This window comes from Eschrichtius robustus, chromosome 8 (assembly GCF_028021215.1).
Source record: "Eschrichtius robustus isolate mEscRob2 chromosome 8, mEscRob2.pri, whole genome shotgun sequence".
Lineage (NCBI taxonomy): Eukaryota > Metazoa > Chordata > Mammalia > Artiodactyla > Eschrichtiidae > Eschrichtius > Eschrichtius robustus.
Window position 1 is genome coordinate 9,722,453 of NC_090831.1, and position 19,666 is coordinate 9,742,118.

General features: G+C 49.6%; 1 protein-coding gene across 1 annotated transcript in view; it reads right to left on the reverse strand.

Annotated features, from left to right (window-relative positions):
• Window positions 1–819: 819 nt before the first annotated feature.
• Window positions 820–19,666, reverse strand: part of OGDH (oxoglutarate dehydrogenase) — a 76,653-nt gene continuing 57,806 nt past the window's right edge. Inside the window, exons 11-23 of the mRNA XM_068550289.1 lie at window positions 15,858–16,037; window positions 15,366–15,518; window positions 14,538–14,640; window positions 14,162–14,290; window positions 13,660–13,810; window positions 13,292–13,419; window positions 12,949–13,127; window positions 12,402–12,473; window positions 11,687–11,815; window positions 11,006–11,078; window positions 2,361–2,524; window positions 2,008–2,162; window positions 820–1,910 (exon numbers count right to left, since the gene is read on the reverse strand). Coding sequence (XP_068406390.1) covers window positions 1,790–1,910; window positions 2,008–2,162; window positions 2,361–2,524; window positions 11,006–11,078; window positions 11,687–11,815; window positions 12,402–12,473; window positions 12,949–13,127; window positions 13,292–13,419; window positions 13,660–13,810; window positions 14,162–14,290; window positions 14,538–14,640; window positions 15,366–15,518; window positions 15,858–16,037 — 1,737 coding nt within the window. The 3' untranslated portion in view covers window positions 820–1,789. The remainder of the gene's footprint in view (window positions 1,911–2,007; window positions 2,163–2,360; window positions 2,525–11,005; window positions 11,079–11,686; window positions 11,816–12,401; window positions 12,474–12,948; window positions 13,128–13,291; window positions 13,420–13,659; window positions 13,811–14,161; window positions 14,291–14,537; window positions 14,641–15,365; window positions 15,519–15,857; window positions 16,038–19,666) is intronic.

Consider the following 19,666-nt stretch of genomic DNA (forward strand, 5'->3'; position numbering starts at 1 on the left):
TGGGGACAGCTGCCCCCTTAGAGCACCAGGATTCTCTCCAGGGAAAGGGGCTCCTGACTCATTTTTTGCCTTTTAGCTCTAATCTGCCTGGCTGACCGCATCAGACATGGGGACAGGGTGCTGGTTTTGGAGCACACACAGACGCACAGGGGCAGGTGACAGCTTTTCCCCTGCCACTACCTGCCCAAGGCATGCCAGGCCCGGAAGACCCTTGGCCAAGCCACAAGACAAAATGAAGACATTCTGAAAAGGCTTCAAGGACAAGGGACCCGGGTGTGGCCCAAAGGATGGGGTGAACAGCAGGGAGCCCCACTGCTGGAGGGTACCCCTATGTCCACACCCAGGCCTTTCCCTGAGCTCTTTTTCAATGCTGGGACCTCTCCACCCCCCAGAAAACCAAGGCTGGCGTGCTGTGGGCTGAAGGGAGTGGGGCTCTTGTCAAGAGGGGACACGGCCTCCTCATAAGGGCTCGGCTGGCACGGCCGGCTCCCCTCCAGAGGTCCAATGAGCTGCTTGGGCTTCTGGAGGCTAACAATGTCCCAGGGCGAGCCCACCACGCACGCCGGCTGAAGCACAGACTGCAGAGTACTTTTTTAGGTGGCGTGTGTTGGGGGACGTGGGAGCAGGGGACACTCAGAAACCAGGGTGTGTCCGACACAGTCTGCAATAATGATGACGGCGAGGCCAGGCCAGAGGGAGAACGGCGGCTCGGCCTCCCCTGCGCTGCCCCGAGCACGCAGGCTCTGCGGTGAGGAGGGGCTGCTTCCCAGGCAGGGCGGAGACGCCTGGGGCGGAGCAGAAACAATGACACCACACAGGCCCAAGGATAACTTAGTTTATGGGTCAAGCCAAATGCAGTGCAAAGTTGTTTTCGTTATTTTTTTTTTTTAACCAAAATAAATAAATCAGATCTGTCCCTGTGACAGGTCAGGGGAGCTGGCCCCTCGGCCTAGTGACGCCCCTCACTCCTGCCCCTCCTCTCCCCCTTCTGACCGGCTTTGGCACAGCAGAGAGAAGGATGCTTCGGAGTCTCCACCGTGTAGAAGGAAAGAGGAAAGGAGGTGGAACTGGAGGTTAAGGGAGGGCAGGACCCAGACGAGCAGCCTGCGCCCCGGCCCTAGAGCCCCGAGTGGCGCTTCCCGCCACGCACACCCCACGGGCCCGGGCGCCACCCAGCGCCAGGCGGGTGGAGTATGCACGGCCCCTGTGCACGGCCCGGGACCCTCTCGAGGGGAGGACGTGGACGCTGGAGAGAGCGGGCCTGCCCTCTCTGTGCAGGTCAGTCTCGGGCCATCTCCCACCAGCCACCCCTCGGCAGTGCCCTCCGCTCACTGCACGGCGAGGGCCCTGACAGAACCCTCCCACCCCACAAAGCCTCTGACAGTGGCAGCTCCTCCGAGGGGTCTGGGGCGCAGCCTGAGGAGAGGAAGCCACCCTGCTGGGTGACAAGGACCGCCAGCACAAGGGTATGCCACATGAGGCCGGTCCTGGGGGTGATCTGGGGGGGGGTGAGGGCAGATCTGACCCTCCCAGGACACCTGCGGGGGCTCCCTCTCCTCCTCCCGCTCCCCACTGCCTCCATGAAGGCTGCTCAGCTGGACAGAAGTCACAGAGCCTGGGGGGCAGCCGAGCACGTGAAGGGGGAGAGCAGCCTAATTCCTAAGTGAGCGAGGGGGCGTGTGTGGTGCAGGGACGGGCAGAGGTGCGGGCAGCGCGGAGCGCTATTCTTTAGTGGAGAAGCAAGGGGCAGTCGTGAGGTGCAGGGCAGCCTAAGCAGCCCAGGCAGCATCTACGAGAACTTCTTGAAGGCGTCCAGGTCGAAGGCCGTGTCCAGGAGGCGCTGCAGCTCCGTGAGGTGGGTCTTCTTGTTGCCGGTGGCTGGAGCTGCCGCTGGGTCCCGGCCAGCGTACCTGAGGGGAGCAACAGTGAGCGGTGACGGCGAAGGCCACCGAGGGGCCCGGGCCTCCTTGCCCTCCCCGGGCCCCAGCCGACTGCCCGCGGCCTTACCACACAGGCTTGGCGCGGTTGATGGTGGTCCGCAGCCTGGGCTTCACGTAGTCGTAGTAGCCTTGGTTCTTGTGCTCCTCCTGGCACCAGGCCAGCTCGGCGTTGGGGTACTTCTGCACCTCCTGCAGCAGGAGGTCGAAGGGGAAGGGCGACAGCTGGGGAGAGAGAGAGGAGCTCCTGTCAGGAGAAGGTGTTCAGAGCACTGGGCGAGGCTGGTGTCCTAGAGGGGCTGGTGTCCCAGGTGAGGAGCTCAGTGACCCCTAAAGGATGTTCCAGAAACTCTGGGAAAGCTCTGCGGCCCAGACACCTGCAGGAGGAACGCCAGGACCGGCCTGGGCACCACCTGCCCTCACCTGCTCGATCCTCGTGATGGCCACTTGCTCTGCCATATCCCGCGCTTTGCGCTCTCGGGTAAGATCATAGTACACTTTGCCGGTACAGAAGAGAAGTCTCTTGACGTTTTCTGGGTTTTGGGCTGCAGGACCATCTTCTGGGATCACCCTCTGGAAGTGGGTACCTACAAGAGAATCCCCACAGCCGGGGGTTTGCTCAGGACTTGGCTGAGGGTGTCCAGGGCCCTCCCTCCACGAGGTGGGGCTGTGCCACAAATGACACCAGAACATTTAGTTTCTGAGGGTTAGAGCTCTCCCCCTCTCGCCAGCCTGTGATGCCCTTGCATTAATCCACACTGAGAGAGCCTAACAGGCACAGTAGGCAAGGCCAGCCTTGGAGAGCAAGTGACATCAGTTCATTCTTCAGAACGACCTGTCTCAGACTTCAGGGACAACTAGGTCTAGAAGAGCATCCCATGACCACTCTGCTCAGACTCCTCATGAGTTTACAAATACTAAAACTTTCCACACTGGAAACTAGAGCAAATACTCAGATGCTCACGGCCGGGACCATTCCCCTGCGAACGAGGCCGACTTCAGGAAGCTGCATTCAAAATGAGGGGTTCCCTTAGTGACACATAAGCAACACACAACATGCTCACATTCACATACACACGCAAATGCTAGGATTAGAAGGAAACTACCTTCACATGAGAAAGGCCAGATATGAGAAACCCACCGCGAACATCATACTCAAGGGTGAAAGACTGAAAGCATTTTCCTAAGACACAAACAAGGCAAGGATGTCCATTCTCACCACTTCTATTCAACATAGCACTGGAATTTCTAGCCAGAGAAATTAGGCAAAAAAAAAAAAAAAAAAAAGAACTAAGAAGTATCTAAATTGGAAAGGAACAAATAAAATTATCTGTTTGTTTGACATGTAGAAAACCCTAAAGATTTCACATACAAAAAAAACCTGTTAGAACTAATAAATGAATTCAGCAAAGTTACAGGATAGAAAATCAACACTCAGAATTCAGTTGTATTTCTATGAACAATCCAAAAGTTAAGAAAAAAAAAATCCCATTTGAAACAGCATCAAATAAATAAAATTACTTAGGAATAAACTTAACCAAGAAAATGAAAGACTTGTACACTGAAAACTACAGAACATTACTGAGAGAAATTAAAGAAGATACCAATAAATGGAAAGTCATCCATGTTCATGGATTGGGAAACTTAATATTGTCATGATGTTAACATTATTAAAGCAATCTATAGATTCAATGCAATCCTTACCAAAATCCCAATGACAGGGACCTCCCTGATGGCGCAGTGGTTAAGAATCCGCCTGCCAATGCAGGGGACATGGGTTTGAGCCCTGGTCCGGGAAGATCCCACATGCTGCGGAGCAACTAAGCCCGTGAGCCACAACTACTGAGCCTGCGCTCTAGAGCCCGAGAGCCACAACTACTGAGCCCGTGTGCTGCAACTACGGAAGCCCGTGTGCCTAGAGCCCGTACTCTTCAACAAGAGAAGCCACCGCAATGAGAAGCCCGCTCACCACAACGAAGAGTAGCCCCCGCTCACTGCAACTAGAGAAAGCCTGCGTGCAGCAACGAAGACCCAACACAGCCTAAATAAATAAATAAATAAATACATCTTAAAAAAAAAAATCCCAATGACATTTTTTGCAGAAATAGAAAAGTCCACCCTAAAATTCATGGAATCCCAAAGGACCCTGAATAGCTAAAACTATCTTGAAAAGAGAAAAATAAAGCTGGAGGACTCATGCTTCCTGATTTCAAAACTTACTACAAAGCTACAATATCAAAGTGGTACTGGCATAAAGACAGATATATAGACCAATGGAAGAGAACAGAGAAACCAGAAATGAACCTTCATGTATATGGTCAAATGATTTTGACAAGGGAACCAAGACTTCAATGGGGAAAGGAGAGTCTCTTCAACAAATGGTGCTGGGAAAACTGGATGTCCACAAGCAAATGATGCTGGACCCTTACACCATACAGACACACTAACTCAAAATGGATTAAAGACTTAAATACAAGACTGAAATTATAAAACTTAGAAGAAAACATGCGGAGATTGGTTCAAGATGGAAGAGTAGAAGGACGGGCGCTCACTCCCTCTTGTGAGAGCACCGGAATCACAACTACCTCCTGAACAATCATCAGCAGGAAGACACTGGAACTCACCAAAAAAGATACTTCATATCCAAGAACAAAGGAGAAGCTGCAATGAGACGGTAGGAGGCGCGCAATCACAATAAAATCAAATCCCACAACTGCTGGGTGGGTGACTCACAAACTGGAGAACACTTACACCAGAGAAGTCCACCCACTGGAGTGAAGGTTCTGAGCCCCACGTCAGGCTTCCCAACCCGGGGGTCCAGCAACGGGAGGAGGAATTCTTAGAGAGTCAGACTTTGAAGGCTAGTGGGATTTGACTGCAGGACTTCGACAGGACTGGGGGAAAAAGAGACTCCACTCTTGGAGGGCACACACAAAGTAGTGTGCACATCGGGACCCAGGGGAAGGAGCAGTGACCCCAGAAGAGACTGGACCAGACCTACATGCTAGTGTTGGAGGGTCTCCTGCAGAGGCAGGGTGTGGCTGTGGTTCACCGTGGGGACAAAGACACTGGCAGCAGAAGTTCTGGGAAGTACTCCTTGGAGCTATTAGCCCCACCAAAGAGCCGGGTAGGCTCCAGTGCTGGGTCACCTCAGGTCAAACAACCAACAGGGAGGGAACCCAGCCCCACCCATCAGCAGACAAGTGGATTAAAGTTTCACTGAGCTCTGCCCACCAGAGCAACACCCAGCTCTACCCACCACCAGTCCCTCCCAGCAGGAAACTTGCACAAGCCTCTTAGGTAGCCTCATCCACCAGAGGGCAGACAGTAGAAGCAAGAAGAACTACAATTCTGCAGCCTGTGGAAGGAAAACCACATTCACAGAAAGATAGACAAAATGAAAAGGCAGAGGACTTTGTACCAGATGAAGGAACAAGATAAAACCCGAGAAAAACAATGAAATGAAGTGGAGATAGGCAACCTTCCAGAAAAAGAATTCAGAATAATGATAGTGAAGATGATCCAGGACCTCGGAATAAGAATGGAGGCAAAGATCAAGAAGATGCAACAAATGTTTAACAAAGACCTAGAAGAATTAAAGAACAAACACCTAGAAGAATTAAAGAACAAACAAACAGATGAACAATACAATAACTGAAATGAAAAATACACTAGAAGGAATCAATAGCAGAATAACTGAGGCAGAAGAACGGATAAGAGACCTGGAAGACAGAATGGTGGAATTCACTGCTGTGGAACAGAATAAAGGAAAAAGAATGAAAAGAAATGAAGAAAGCCTAAGAGACCTCTGGGACAACATTAAACACAACAACATTCACATTATAGGGGTCCCAGAAGGAGAAGAGAGAGAGAAAGGACCCGAGAAAATATTTGAAGAGATTATAGTCAAAAACTTCCCTAACATGGGAAAGGAAATAGCCACCCAAGTCCAGGAAGCACAGAGAGTCCCAGGCAGGATAAACCCAAGGAGAAACACATCGAGACACATAGTAATCAAACTGACAAAAATTAAAGACAAAGAAAAATTATTGAAAGCAACAAGGGAAAAATGACAAAAAACATACAAGGGAACTCCCATAAGGTTAACAGCTGATTTCTCAGCAGAAACTCTACAAGCCAGAAGGGAGTGGCAAGATATATTTAAAGTGATGAAGGGGAAGAACTTACAACCAAGGTTACTCCACCCGGCAAGGATCTCATTCAGATTCGACGGAGAAATCAAAAGCTTTACAGACAAGCAAAAGCTGAGAGAATTCAGCACCAACAAACCAGCTCTACAACAAATGCTAAAGGAACTTCTCTGAGTGGGAAGCCCAAGAGAAGAAAAGGACCTACAAAAATAAACCCATAACAAGAAAATGGTAATAGGAACATACGTATCGATAATTACCTTACACATGAATGGATTAAATGCTCCAACCAAAAGACACAGGCTCGCTGAATGGATACAAACACAAGGCCCATATATATGCTGTCTAAAAGAGACCCACTTCAGACCTAGGGACACATACAGACTGAAAGTGATGGGATGGAAAAAGATATTCCATGCAAATGGAAATCAAAGAAAGCTGGAGTAGCAATACTCATATCAGATAAAACAGACTTTAAAATAAAGAATGTTACAAGAGACAAGGAAGGACACTACATAATGATCAAGGGATCAATCCAAGAAGAAGATACAACAATTATAAATACATATGCACCAAACACAGGAGCACCTCAATACATAAGGCAACTCCTAACAGCTATAAAAGAGGAAATAGACAGTAACGCAATAATAGTGGGGGACTTTAACACCTCACTTACACCAATGGACAGATCATCCAGACAGAAAATTAATAAGGAAACACAAGCTTTAAATGACACAGTAGACCAGATAGATTTAATTGATATTTATAGGACATTCCATCCAAAACAGCAGACTACACTTTCTTCTCAAGTGCACACGGAACATTCTCCAGGACAGATCACATCTTGGGTCACAAATCAAGCCTCAGTAAATTTAGGAAAATTGAAATCATATCAAGCATCTTTTCCGACCACAACGCTATGAGGTTAGAAATCAGTTACAGGGAAAAAGACGTAAAAAACACAAACACATGGAGGCTAAACAATACATTATTAAATAACCAAGAGATCACTGAATAAATCAAAGAGGAAATCAAAAAATACCTAGAGACAAATTACAACAAAAATGTGACGATCCAAAACCTATGGGATGCAGCAAAAGCAGTTCTAAGAGGAAAGTTTATAGCAATACAAGCCTACCTCAAGAAACAAGAAAAATCTCAAATAAACAATCTAACCTTACACCTAAAGGAACTAGAGAAAGAAGAACAAACAAAACCCAAAGTTAGCAGAAGGAAAGAAATCATAAAGATCAGAGCAGAAATAAATGAAATAGAAACAAAGAAAACAATAGCAAAGATCAATAAAACTAAAAGCTGGTTCTTTGAGCAGATAAACAAAATTGATAAACCATTAGCCAGACTCATCAAGAAAAAGAGGGAGAGGACTCAAATCAATAAAATTAGAAATGAAAAAGGAGAAGTTACAATGGACACCGCAGAAATACAAAGCATCCTAAGAGAAGTCCTAAGACTACTACAAGCAACTTTATGCCAATAAAATGGACAACCTGGAAGAAATGGACAAACTCTTAGAAAGGTATAACCTTCCAAGACTGAACCAGGAAGAAACAGAAAATATGAACAGACCAATCACAAGTAATGAAATTGAACCCTTGATTAAAAATCTTCCAACAAACAAAAGTGCAGGACCAGATGGCTTCACAGGTGAATTCTATCAAACACTTAGAGAAGAGCTAACACCCATCCTTCTCAAACTCTTCCAAAAAATTGCAGAGGAAGGACCACTCCCAAACTCATTCTGTGAGGCCACCATCACCCTGATGCCAAAACCGGACAAAGATACTACAAAAAAAGAAAATTACAGACCAATATCACTGATGAATATAGGTGCAAAAATCCTCAACAAAATACTAGCAAACAGAATCCACCAACACATTAAAGGGATGATACACCATGATCAAGTGGGATTTATCCCAGGACGCAAGGATTCTTCAATATATGCAAATCAATCAATGTGATACACCATATTAACAAATTGAAGAATAAAAACCATATGATTATCTCAATAGATGCAGAAAAAAGCTTTTGACAAAATTCAACACCCATTTATGATAAAAACTCTCCAGAAAGTGGGCATAGAGGGAACCTACCTCAACATGATAAAGGCCATATACGACAAACCCACAACTAACATCATTCTCAATGGTGAAAAACTGAAAGCATTTCCTCTAAGATCAGGGTCAAGACAAGGATGTCCACTCTCGCCACCATTATTCAACATAGTTTTGGAAGTCCTAGCTAAGGCAATCACAGAAAAAAGAGAAATAAAAGGAATACAAATTGGAAAAGAAGAAGTAAAACTGTCACTGTTTGCAGATGACATGATACTATACATACAGAATCCTAAAGATGCCACCAGAAAAATACTAGAGCTAATCAATGAATTTGGTAAAGTTGCAGGATACAAAATGAACGCACAGAAATCTCTTGCATTCCTATACACTAACAATGAAAGATCAGAAAGAGACATTAAAGAAACAATCCCATTCACCATGGCAACAAAAAGAATAAAATACCTAGGAATAAACCTACCTAAGGAGGTAAAAGACCTGTACTCAGAAACCTATAAGACACTGATGAAAGAAATCAAAGATGACACAAAAAGATGGAGAGATATACCATGTTCTTGGATTGGAAGAATCAATATTGTGAAAATGTCTATACTACACAAAGCAATCTACAGATTCAATGCAATCCCTATCAAATTACTAACGGCATGTTTTACAGAACTAGAAAACATGCGGCAAAAGCTTCATGACATTGGGACTTCCCTGGTGGAACAAGTGGTTAAGAATCCACCTGCCAATGCAGGGGACGCAGGTTCGATCCCTGGTCCAGGAAGATCCCACATGCTGCAGACCCACTAAGCCCGTGGGCCACAACTATCGAGCCTGCGCTCTAAAGCCCGTGCACCACAACTACTAAGCCCACGTGCCACAACTACTGAAGCCCGTGTGCCTACAGCCTGTGCTCCACAACAAGAGAAGCCACCACAATGAGAAGCCCGCGCACCACAATGAAGAGCAGCCCCCGCTCACTGCAACTAGAGAAAGCCTGTGCGCAGCAACGAAGACCCAATGCAGCCAAAAATAAATAAATTTATTTAAAAAAAAATAGCTTCGCGACACTGAATTTGGCAGTGATTTCTTAGATGTGACTCCAAAGACACAGACAACAACAAAAAAAAGAGAAAAAGTGGACTTCATGAAAATTTTAAAATTTTGTGCATCCAAAGACGACACACAGGGACTTTCCTGGTGGTCCAGTGGTTAAGACTCCGCACTCCCAATGCATGGGGCATGGGTTTGATCCCTGGTTGGGGAAGCAGGATTCCACATGCCTTGCGGTGCAGCAAACAAACAAACAAACTTCACACAGATGGAAGAAAATAGTTGCAAGTCACATATCTGATAAGGCATTGATATCCAGTAAATAGAGAGAAATCTTACAACTCAACAACAAAACAAACAACCCAATTAAAAAATGGGCAAGGACTTAATTAAACATTTTTCCAAAGACAACACACAGATGGCCAATAAGCACATGAAAAGACGCTCAACATCACTAATCATTAGGTTAACAAAAATCAAAACTGTGATGAGATACTACCTTCATGGTCACTAGGATGGCTATTATGAAACAAAAACAAAAACCAAGAAAACAAAAACAGAAAACAGTAGTGTTGGCAAGAATGTAGAGAAACTGGAACCCTTGTGTATTGCTGTGAACCACTATGGAAAACGGTATGGTATGCCTGAAGAATTACCATATGACCCAGGAATCTGCTTCTTGGTATATACCCAAAGGAATTGAAAGCAGGGTCTTGAAGAGAGATTTGTACACCCATGTTCATAGCAGCATTATTCCCAATGGCTAAAATGTGGAGGTAACCCAAGTGCCCACTGACAGATGAATAGATAAACAAAAAGCGGTATATAAATACAACAGAACATTATTCAGCCTTAGAAAAGAAGGAAATTCTGACACCTGCTACAACATGGATGAACCTTGAGGATACTGTGCTGAGTGAAATAAGCCTGTCACATAAAGACACATACTGTATGATCCCACTCACATGCAGTTCCTAGAGGAGCCAAACCCACAGAGACAGAAAGCAGAATGGTGGGTGCCAGGGGCTGGGGAAGGAGTGGTGATGGGGGAGTTCTTTAATGGGTGCAGAGTTTCAGTTTGGGAAGATGAAGAAGTTCTGGAGATGGACGGGGTTGATGGTTGCACAATGACGTGAATGTGTTTATTAATGCCACTGAACTGTATGCTTAAAAATGGCTAAGACGGTAAATTTTGTATTATGCATATTTCACCATAATAAAAAAAAAAATGGGAAAAAAAACAAAGAAGGGGTTTACCTTGACCGAAGACTAAAGGGGGTGCCATGGCTGGGAGTAAGTGGGCTCCTTTGGCCCTGTAAGCCCGGGGATGTGCGGGCCCACTGTGTGCTGTGTCAGCCACCTGATGTCTGCTGTCCGGGGGGAAATCTCAGTGCTGTGGGCCTCACCTCACACCAATGAGCTGCCGTGTTACATGGCAGGCCCTACCCACCGGTGCTTCTCCTCTGTCCCTGGCAGTGAGCTGCCATCAGCACCCCAGGAGCAGTGCCCAGGCAGCAGCGTGAACTCTTAACCTCAGACTCACTTCACTGCCTCTGAAAGAGTCCTGGAGGGCACACCCAGGCAGAGGCCACAGACCCCGGTGGGACGCGAGACATGCTGTTTGACCAATTTGCACATGAGCTCTGACATCCAGGCTGTCGTGTTCAGTGGTCTTTACCCAACGACCAAAAAATGTGGCAAGGACCAGAGTGAGACTGACAAGTATAAGCCCCCCCGAGAGTAGCAGTGAAGATCCCCTCCAAATGCCCACCCCCCTCAAGCCTACCTGGAAGCATCTCATCAAAGCTGGATCTGGCCTCAGGGTGCCGCAGAAGGGACTTGGGGGTGAAGATGATTAACTGAAACACAGGAGCACAGGCTCAGGTTCTAAGGATTCCAGAAGGAGGGCCGAAAGCAAGGGGCTGCCCAGGCCTCGTGTTCAGAACAGGCATCTAGCGCTGCCCTCCCAGCTCTACGGTCAGGGGGATCCGCAGGTTAGAGGTAAAAAGGGAAGGAAGACAGGACGATGCGGTTTCCCCTTGTCCCCTCTCCTCTGCCCTGAGACACTGGGCATCCACTCCTCCAGGGTCTGCCCCAGCCTGCTCGGAGCCCTGGGTGCCCCCTACCCTGTACCTGGGGAAGACCCCTGAGCCCTTCCTGGACGTCCCTGCCTGTGGCCAGGGCTCTCCTGTCCCATGGGCCTGCCTGGCCCTGCACCGTGACCGGCAGCAGCAGGGGGCATTCTTCCCTGGGACCCTTCACTCACACTCCTACTCACCCTTCAACACCTCACCCAGGAGCCTGCTTCCCGGGGACTCTCTGCTCCCTTGGCCCCTGCGGGGCCTCAGCTCTCCTCCAAGCTCAACGCACCATCTACGACCACCCGCCCACAAGTCCATCCTCCCATTGGGCTGGGGCCCTGAGTTCTCAGGCCAGGCCTCTCTGAGCTGGGACACCCCCAACTGACCGGCTTCCGGAAGGGCAGGAGAATCTGGCGACGCAGCACATGGAAGAAGTTGCCAGGGGTGGAGCAGTTGACGACAACCCAGTTGCAATCATACAGCTGATTTATGTCAAAGTTGGCTTCCTTAAGGTCCTGGAGCAAGAAGGGAAAGGGCCAGAGGCCAGGCGGCACTGAGCACCCCATCGCAGGGGGCATCAAGGCAGAGGGCCTCGTGGCCGCAGCCTTAGGGTGCCACAGCTCCTCCAGAGATGCACACACAGGGGACACTGACGAGAGCTCAGCCAGCCAGCCCCACGCTCTGAATGGGATTCTCAGTCCCATGTAATCCCTATTTCTCTGAAAACTACTGCCTGGCCTGGGACAGACACAGCTTCTACCTAAAACCAATTATGATGTTCCTTAGAAACAGAACCCCAAAAATTTCCTTTTAGCTCTTAAAGTTTCACTAAAATCACCCCAGAGTTCTTTCCTCTAAACTGTCTGCCTGAATCAAAATACAGGCAGTATCACTCCTAGAAGCTTCTGCTATAGCTTTCAGCGCCTCTGCTTTCTACAGCAGCAGGGACGACAGGAGGCAGCCCGGCACTGTCTTCTGTGCTCTAAGAAGGCCTCTCACTTTGTGGAGACCAGCAGGCTCGGGGCCCACCTGCGACTCCTGAGAGGCACAGAGCAGTCGTGCCTTCAGAGTTGCCCACAGACGCCCAGGTGCGCCACTCACCGGCAGGACGTCTGGGTCGTCATTGCACATCTGCAGGAACCGCTCCGGCCTGGCGGAGGAATGTTCCGGACCCTGGAACCAGAAACACAAGTTACAGATCAGGAGCTTCCCCCATGCTGACCGTTGCTTTCAGTACGTCTCTTCCTTAACCAACTTGCTCATTTTGGTCTGAAAAACACCAACTTGTCTCTTTCCTGCTGGCAGTTTAATTCCTTCTCCTCCTGCCCATGGAGCGTGGAGGGGGCGTTTCCACGTCAGGACAGGGCCCAGCACTCCTGGTTCCTCCAGGTTTCCAAACCCGAGTCTTAAGCAAGCAACCCCCCCAGGGCCTGGCGGAGGAGGAGGGAAGAGAACAGGGAACACCGGAGCCTGGGAGGCCCCTGTCCGCACAGCCACTTCTCATCAGTAACGGAGCAGGACCTGCCTCTTGCCTTCCAAGGGAGGTGGGGAACACCAGCGGAGCCCGTACGGTGCCAATTTCGGGGTCAGGGTCCTAGGCAGGCCCTTCCCACGTTCTAGGTCTGCCGGGAAGGGGCGGGGGCCTCACCATGCCCTCCATGCCGTGGGGCAGCAGCAGCACGATGCCGTTCTGCCGCACCCACTTGGCTTGTCCCGGGCAGATGAACTGGTCGATGATGCACTGGGCCGTGTTGTGGAAGTCACCAAACTGGGCCTCCCAGAGGACCAGGGCGTTAGGACTGGCCATGGCAAAACCCAGCTCAAAGCCTGCAGAGCAGGAGGGAGGGAGAAGACGGGACAGGAGTCAGCTGGTGGGCGGGAAGGGGGCTGCGGTGGGGGAGAATGGGACGGAAGGGAGGAGGGGGGAGGGGTGGCAGGGGCAGCAGGGGGGAGGTGGCAGGGAGGAGGGCCTCGCAGGCTGGGGTGCTCACCCAGGACCCCGTACTCAGACAGCGAGCTGTTGCACACGGTGTAGGGGGCCTGGTTGGGCCAGAGGTGGTTCATGGGGATGCAGGTTCTCTTGTCCACGTTCTGGTCGTGCAGCACGTGGTGGCGATGGCTGAGGGAGAACAGCACAGATCAGCAGCAGAAGCCAGCCCCGTGCACTGCCGCGGGAGCACAAAGCCCCGTTCTTAACAGAAGCGTCTAATCAGAGCAGGGAAAGGGTGCTTCTGGGTCTGAGCAATGGGATCTGATGACTGTCTCCTGGCAGGGATTTTCTTCTAGGAGAGGAACTCCAGAGCCCTTCCTTTCCATCTCCCGTGCTCTGAAGGGCCCACAAGAACACTGAGGCCATTACCTAAAAGTGCCCCGCTCCACGTCCTGGCCGCTCAGCCGGATATGGATGCCCTCCTTCAGGAGGGAGCCAAAAGCCATGTACTCTGCCAGTGCCCAGTCCACGGTCCTGTTCTTCACCAGCTCGCCACGCGTCTTCAGGATCCGGCTCAGCCCTGCGGAGACAGCGTGCTCACCAGCCGCCCGGCACACCCTCCCGCTTGGGACAAGAGCTGAGCTTCCTTCGCTCCCAGCTTTCGGGAGTCATGATTCACCGGGAGAGCGGGGAAGGGAGCTGAGTGGAGACCAGGCCAGAGAGGCTGTGACATCCCGTCCCGTCCTCCACTGCTCTGCTGGCTGAGGACCTCGCCGGGGCAGGGGTGAGGTGAGGCGAGGGCTTCCCTCATCCAGCCACCCCGGCCTTGAACGAGCAGGGACCGCAGGTGGGCGAGGACTGGTCTCATGCCGGGACACAGCTGGCACTGGACTCGGCCCAACACTTCCAAAGGTCCGGGTGGTGCCCTTACCTCCGTGAATGGTGAAGTTCTCCACAGGCACGGAGCTGGCCACGTTCCCAATGTGCGTGAGAATATCCTCCGTCAGGCCCGTGGAGGGGCAGGTCATGCTCCTGGGCTGCCCGTCCAGGGTGAAGAAGCCTAGCGGGGAAGGGGCGAGCTGACACACAGGTGCCACTCCTCACGGAGCCGTGGACACGCGAGACACTGTGCAGCGGTGGTCAGGACCGGGAGCCGAGGTCAGGGGTCTGACTCCGGGGCCCACAGGTGCTGTGGAGTGGGGAGGGGCTCACCGGTGGCGCTCCTCACTCACCAGGACCGGGAGCCGAGGCCAGGGGTCTGACTCCAGGGCCCACAGGTGCTGTGGAGCGGGGAGGGGCTCACTCACCAGGCCAGGGGGAGTCCAGCCAGTGCTTGATGTGCAAGATCTTCTCGTCCTTGGACCTGGTGAAGGCCTCCTCACAGATCTTGTCATACTTGGAGATCTCCTCCTGGAGGGTCGGGCCCGACACAGCCGTCAGGGCCGCTCTGCACAGGGCACACCAGCCTCACGGCCAGTGCGCGCCTGCACTTCCTGAGTGCAGAGTCCCTCAGACCCCACTGGCCTCCAGGCCTTCTCCCCCCAACACGCACCACCCCGTGAGGTCTGTGGGAAGCTTCCGTTTTACTGTTCTCATTCCCGTAGCTGCTTCTCCAGTTGCTGGCTGCAGATCCTGCTCAACGCTGGAGCCCTGTCCCTGCCCACCCTCTCGCCATATTCTTTCTGACGAGTTCTCATGGCTCCAAGCGCAGCCCCTGATCTTCCCATACTTCCGACTCAGCTTGCTCATATGCAGCCCTGCTCCTCTCTCTCCGTCACCCTGCACGGGCTTTCGCACTCATAACCAGCCAGAACTGACCAGGTCACAGCAGGCCCTTTACGAGCTGGATCCCTCATCAGCCTCTCGGCCTCTCACCCCTGTGCACTGGACTCTGTAAGCCAAGGAGGCCACTGCCTTGTGCCAAAGTGCTCTCAGGTCCCACCTCCCTCACGCAACTCCTCAGTAGCCTGGACTCTCCAAGAAGTTCTGCACCGAAATGCTATAGTTGGAAATATTTCTCATGTTCTCACTTGGATCCTAATTACTCTGCAAAAGCGAGCATTTGCCCTGTGGTGGGCCTTCTCTATCCCTCCTTGGCTCTGGAAAGGCCCCCTGGGACCAGAGCCGGGACGCACCTCATACTCAGGCTGGTTGACCACGCCCTGCGACACCAGCACCTCGGCATACTTCTGCAGCACGGGCTTCTGCTTGCGGATCTGCTTATACATGAGCGGCTGCGTGAACATGGGCTCGTCCATCTCGTTGTGGCCATTGCGTCGGTAACACACCTGAACACAGCCAGGAGACGCCAGCATCAGGGACCATGTTGGCCGGGACCCAGGACCCACGAGGACCTGCCCCATTTCTCCTACGTGACACCTCAGTTTACCTCTTCTAGAATTAGGGTCCTGTCTCTCTCTCCTTCACTCGCTAGAATTGCTTTGACTGTCACATGAGATGAAACGAGAGTGACCTGGGACTATCTCGGGACAGGATCCCAACTACCTTCTTCCCCAGGTCAGGTCACCCAGGCCGAAGATGCAGGAGCTCTCAGGAGGGGCAGTGAGATGCCCTGGTTCTAGGGAGCCCTGACCCCTCCCTTCAGGACACGGGCTAAGGTCACTCACCAGGTCCACCACCACGTCCTTGTGGAAGGTGCTCCTCCACTCGGCTGCCACCTTGCACACGTACATGACTGCCTCTGGGTCATCCGCGTTCACGTGGAAAATGGGGGCATTCACGACTCGGGCCACGTCGGTGGGGTAGGGTGAGGAGCGGGCCATGCGTGGGTCGGTGGTGAAGCCGATCTGCAAGGGACAGGCAGCTTGGCCAGGGGGCTTGGGCATGCTGCTGGGCATGGGTGGGGCAGAGGTGGGGTGGGCCAGAGCAGGCCCACCCTCCAGGCCAATGGCAGGGTGGAACCAGGACAGGGGGTGGAGCTGAGGGCAGGGCAAGATAAGAGGGCAGGGCAGGAGCAGGAATGTTATGTGTCTGAGGGTGAGGGCGGGGCTAACGGCAGGCAGGGTGGAGCCTGAAGGCCACTTGCCAGAGGTCACTTGGCTGCCCTTGGCCTACTCTAAGACAGTTCCCAAACACTATTTTTTTTTTAATTGTTTTTTTTTCCTATTCTGCTAACAAAATTCATACATGTTCAGCAGAGTTTGGAAGACAGTATGAAAAATTAAAGTCACTATATTCTACCAGGTTCAGTGTAAATATTTTGATGTTTTCCTTTCCAGATGATTTTCTTTGCATGCATACACATGAAATATAAATATAAAATTTCAGATCCTATCATTTCTGTAATTTTGCACTTTGGTCACTTAACATTAGCATTTTTTTCTTTGAAAATTTAAAGGCCTCACCACTTAGATGTACTAAAACTTAATCACATATTCGTAATTTTATAACCTGCATTTAACATTTATTTTCATGGGGACTTTCCTGGTGGTCCAGTGGTAAAGAATCCGCCTTCCAGTGCAGGGGATGCAGGTTCGTTCCCTTGTCGGGGAACGAAGATCCCACGTGCTGTGGGGCAACTAAGCCCGCGAGCCACAACTACTGAGCTTGCGCGCCTCAGCGAGAGAGCCTGCGTGCTGCAAACTACAGAGCCCACGCGCCACAACTAGAGAGAGAAAACCCGCACGCCACAACTAGAGAGGAGGCCACGCGCCACAACAAAGAGCCCACATGCTGCAACAAAAGATCCCGCCTGCCACAGCTAAGACCTGACGCAACCAAAAAAATAAAAAATAAAGAAAACAAATACCTAAAATTTATTTTTATGAACTACTTCAAACATATAGAAAGTATGATAATACTATAATGATCACCCATGAACTGACAAGCCAAAATGAACAAATCTTAACAGTTTCAGGACTTTTTATACATTTCTGATACAGCTGGCCCACACACAGGGAGCACGGCCCTGAAAGTGGAGGACACAGTTTCTACGTGTTGCAATATGTATTCCATACATCCATAAACAATATATAGTATCTTCTTAGGCTTATTCGTCACTAAAATTTTGATATCATTCAGACTTATGGAAAAGTTGAAAGCATACAGAGAACTCCCACACAGTCTTTACTCAGATTCACCAACGGTTGCCATCTTGCCCCTTTTCTTATTCATGCTCTTTCCATTACACACGCACGCACACACACACATTTTTCCGAAACCATTTGCAGGTAAGTAGTAGACGTCCCTATTCCCTAAAACATGGACATTTCATTACCAGCCAGAGTGCAGTTCTTGGCCCAAGCAATTTAATATTACAGAATACCGTTGTCTGACCCTCAGTAGACACGTTCCACCAGTTGTAATAACGATGTCCAGTCTTTCTTGCCTTAGTCCCGTATCCAATCCAGCACATCACCCTGCGTTAGTTGTCACCTCTCTCTAGTCCCCTTTAATCTTGAAGTCTTCTTGCTTTTCTTGGTTTTTCATAGCACTGACATTTTGTAAGAGTATTTCCATGTCTTTTAAACCATAGAGATATATAGTCTATGTACCTTACATATGGTGTCATACTCTATATGCTGTGCAAATCCTTTGCAACTTGCTTTCTGTTCAGTATTTATATTCAGGGTTCATCCAGGTTGAAACATGTACCTCTACTTCCTGTAGTAGAGCTTAGTGAAATCTAAGTACTGAATAGTATATACCACAGTTCATTTATCCATTCTCCTGTTGTTGGACATTTAGTTGTTTCCAACTTGTGGTTAATACATTGTTACACATTCTTATGGAGGTTTTCTCCAGCAAACACTGAGTTTCTCTGCAGTACTCCTAAGAAGGGAAAACTAAGCCACAGGGTCAGAACATTGTACCTAAATACCATCAAGTGCTCTCCAAAGTGGTTGTACCACTCACCCTCCTACTAGCAGCATGAGTACCCTGCATTTCCACTCACCATATTGTGACCGTTTCCCCAGGATATTAAATATTTTAATGATTATATAATACTGCTTCCTACGGCTTTGCCAAAATTTATACAAAGACTCTTTGGTTTTGATAAACATTCTTTTTTTTTTTTTAAACTTTTCCCTGAAAAAATCTTTTCTTAAAAAAATAAATTTATTTATTTATTTTTGGCTGCATTGGGTCTTCATTGCTGTGCACGGGCTTCCTTTAGTTGCGTCGAGCGGGGGCTACTCTTTGTTGCACTGCACGGGCTTCTCATTGCGGCGGCTTCTCTTGTTGCAGAGCACGGGCTCTTGGTGCGTGGGCTTCAGTAGTTGTGGCCCGTGGGCTCTAGAGCGCAGGCTCAGTAGTTGTGGCACATGGGTTTAGCTGCTCCACGGCGTGTGGGATCTTCCCTGACCAGGGCTCAAACCCCTGTCCCCTGCATTGGCAGGCAGATTCCTAACCACTGGCCACCAGGAAAGCCCAATAAACATTCTTTTTTTTTTAATAATTTGTTTTGTTCTTTGTTTTTTAAATTTATTTTATTTATTTTTATTTTTGGCCGCATTGGGTCTTTGTTGCTGCGTGCCGGCTTTCTTTAGTTGCGGTGAGTGGGGGCCGCTCTTCGTTGTGGTACATGGGTTTTTTGTTGCGGTGGCTTCTCTTGCTGTGGAGCACAGGCTCTAGGCACACGGGCTTCGGTAGTTGTGGCACGCGGGCTCTAGAGCGCAGGCTCAGTAGTTGTTGCACACAGGCTTAGTTGCTCCGCGGCATGTGGGATCTTCCCAGACCAGGGCTTGAATCCGTGTCCTCTGCATTGGCAGGCAGATTCTTAACCACTGTGCCACCAGGGAAGCCCCCTCACCCCCCGCCCATAAACATTCTTATACAAAAACATTTAGCATCTGATGGCTTCCTTAGAAGAAAAGTTCAGAAGAGGAAATCCTACGTATGTCCTTAGAGAAACAAGAGCCTCAGCAAAGCACGTCTTTCCTTTCCTGCTACAGATCTTACTGGCCCCATGTCATGACTGATGTTATCAAAAACAGTAAAAAGATTTAAGAAAACATTAGCAAAACTGTAGTTCTTACAGAAGTCTGAGAATTCTCTATTTATTTATGATGAATTGCTTTTACATAAACTCCTTTATTACACTGACTAAAGAAAAGATTAGAAATAGTCACAAACTGATGAGAACATTAAAAAAAGATGTACCAGGGAGAATTCTGATGAGCACTTACAGAGAACCTTGATCAATCCCATGGTCCATCTGGGTCTGGGTCTCGCCATAGGGAAATGAGGGTAGGGACCAGGTAAGACAGTGATCATAACATGCACATTACAGCTAGAACATCACAGAAAGTGAACTGCTTCGAAGTTTTGAGACCTCAGGCCCCCAGCTGCCCTCCCCAATATCCACCACTGTTACCGACTTCATCTTTTTTATTTTATTTTTAAAAAATATTTATTTATTTATTTGGCTGTGCCGGGTCTTAGTTGCGGCATGCGGGATCTAGTTCCCTGACCA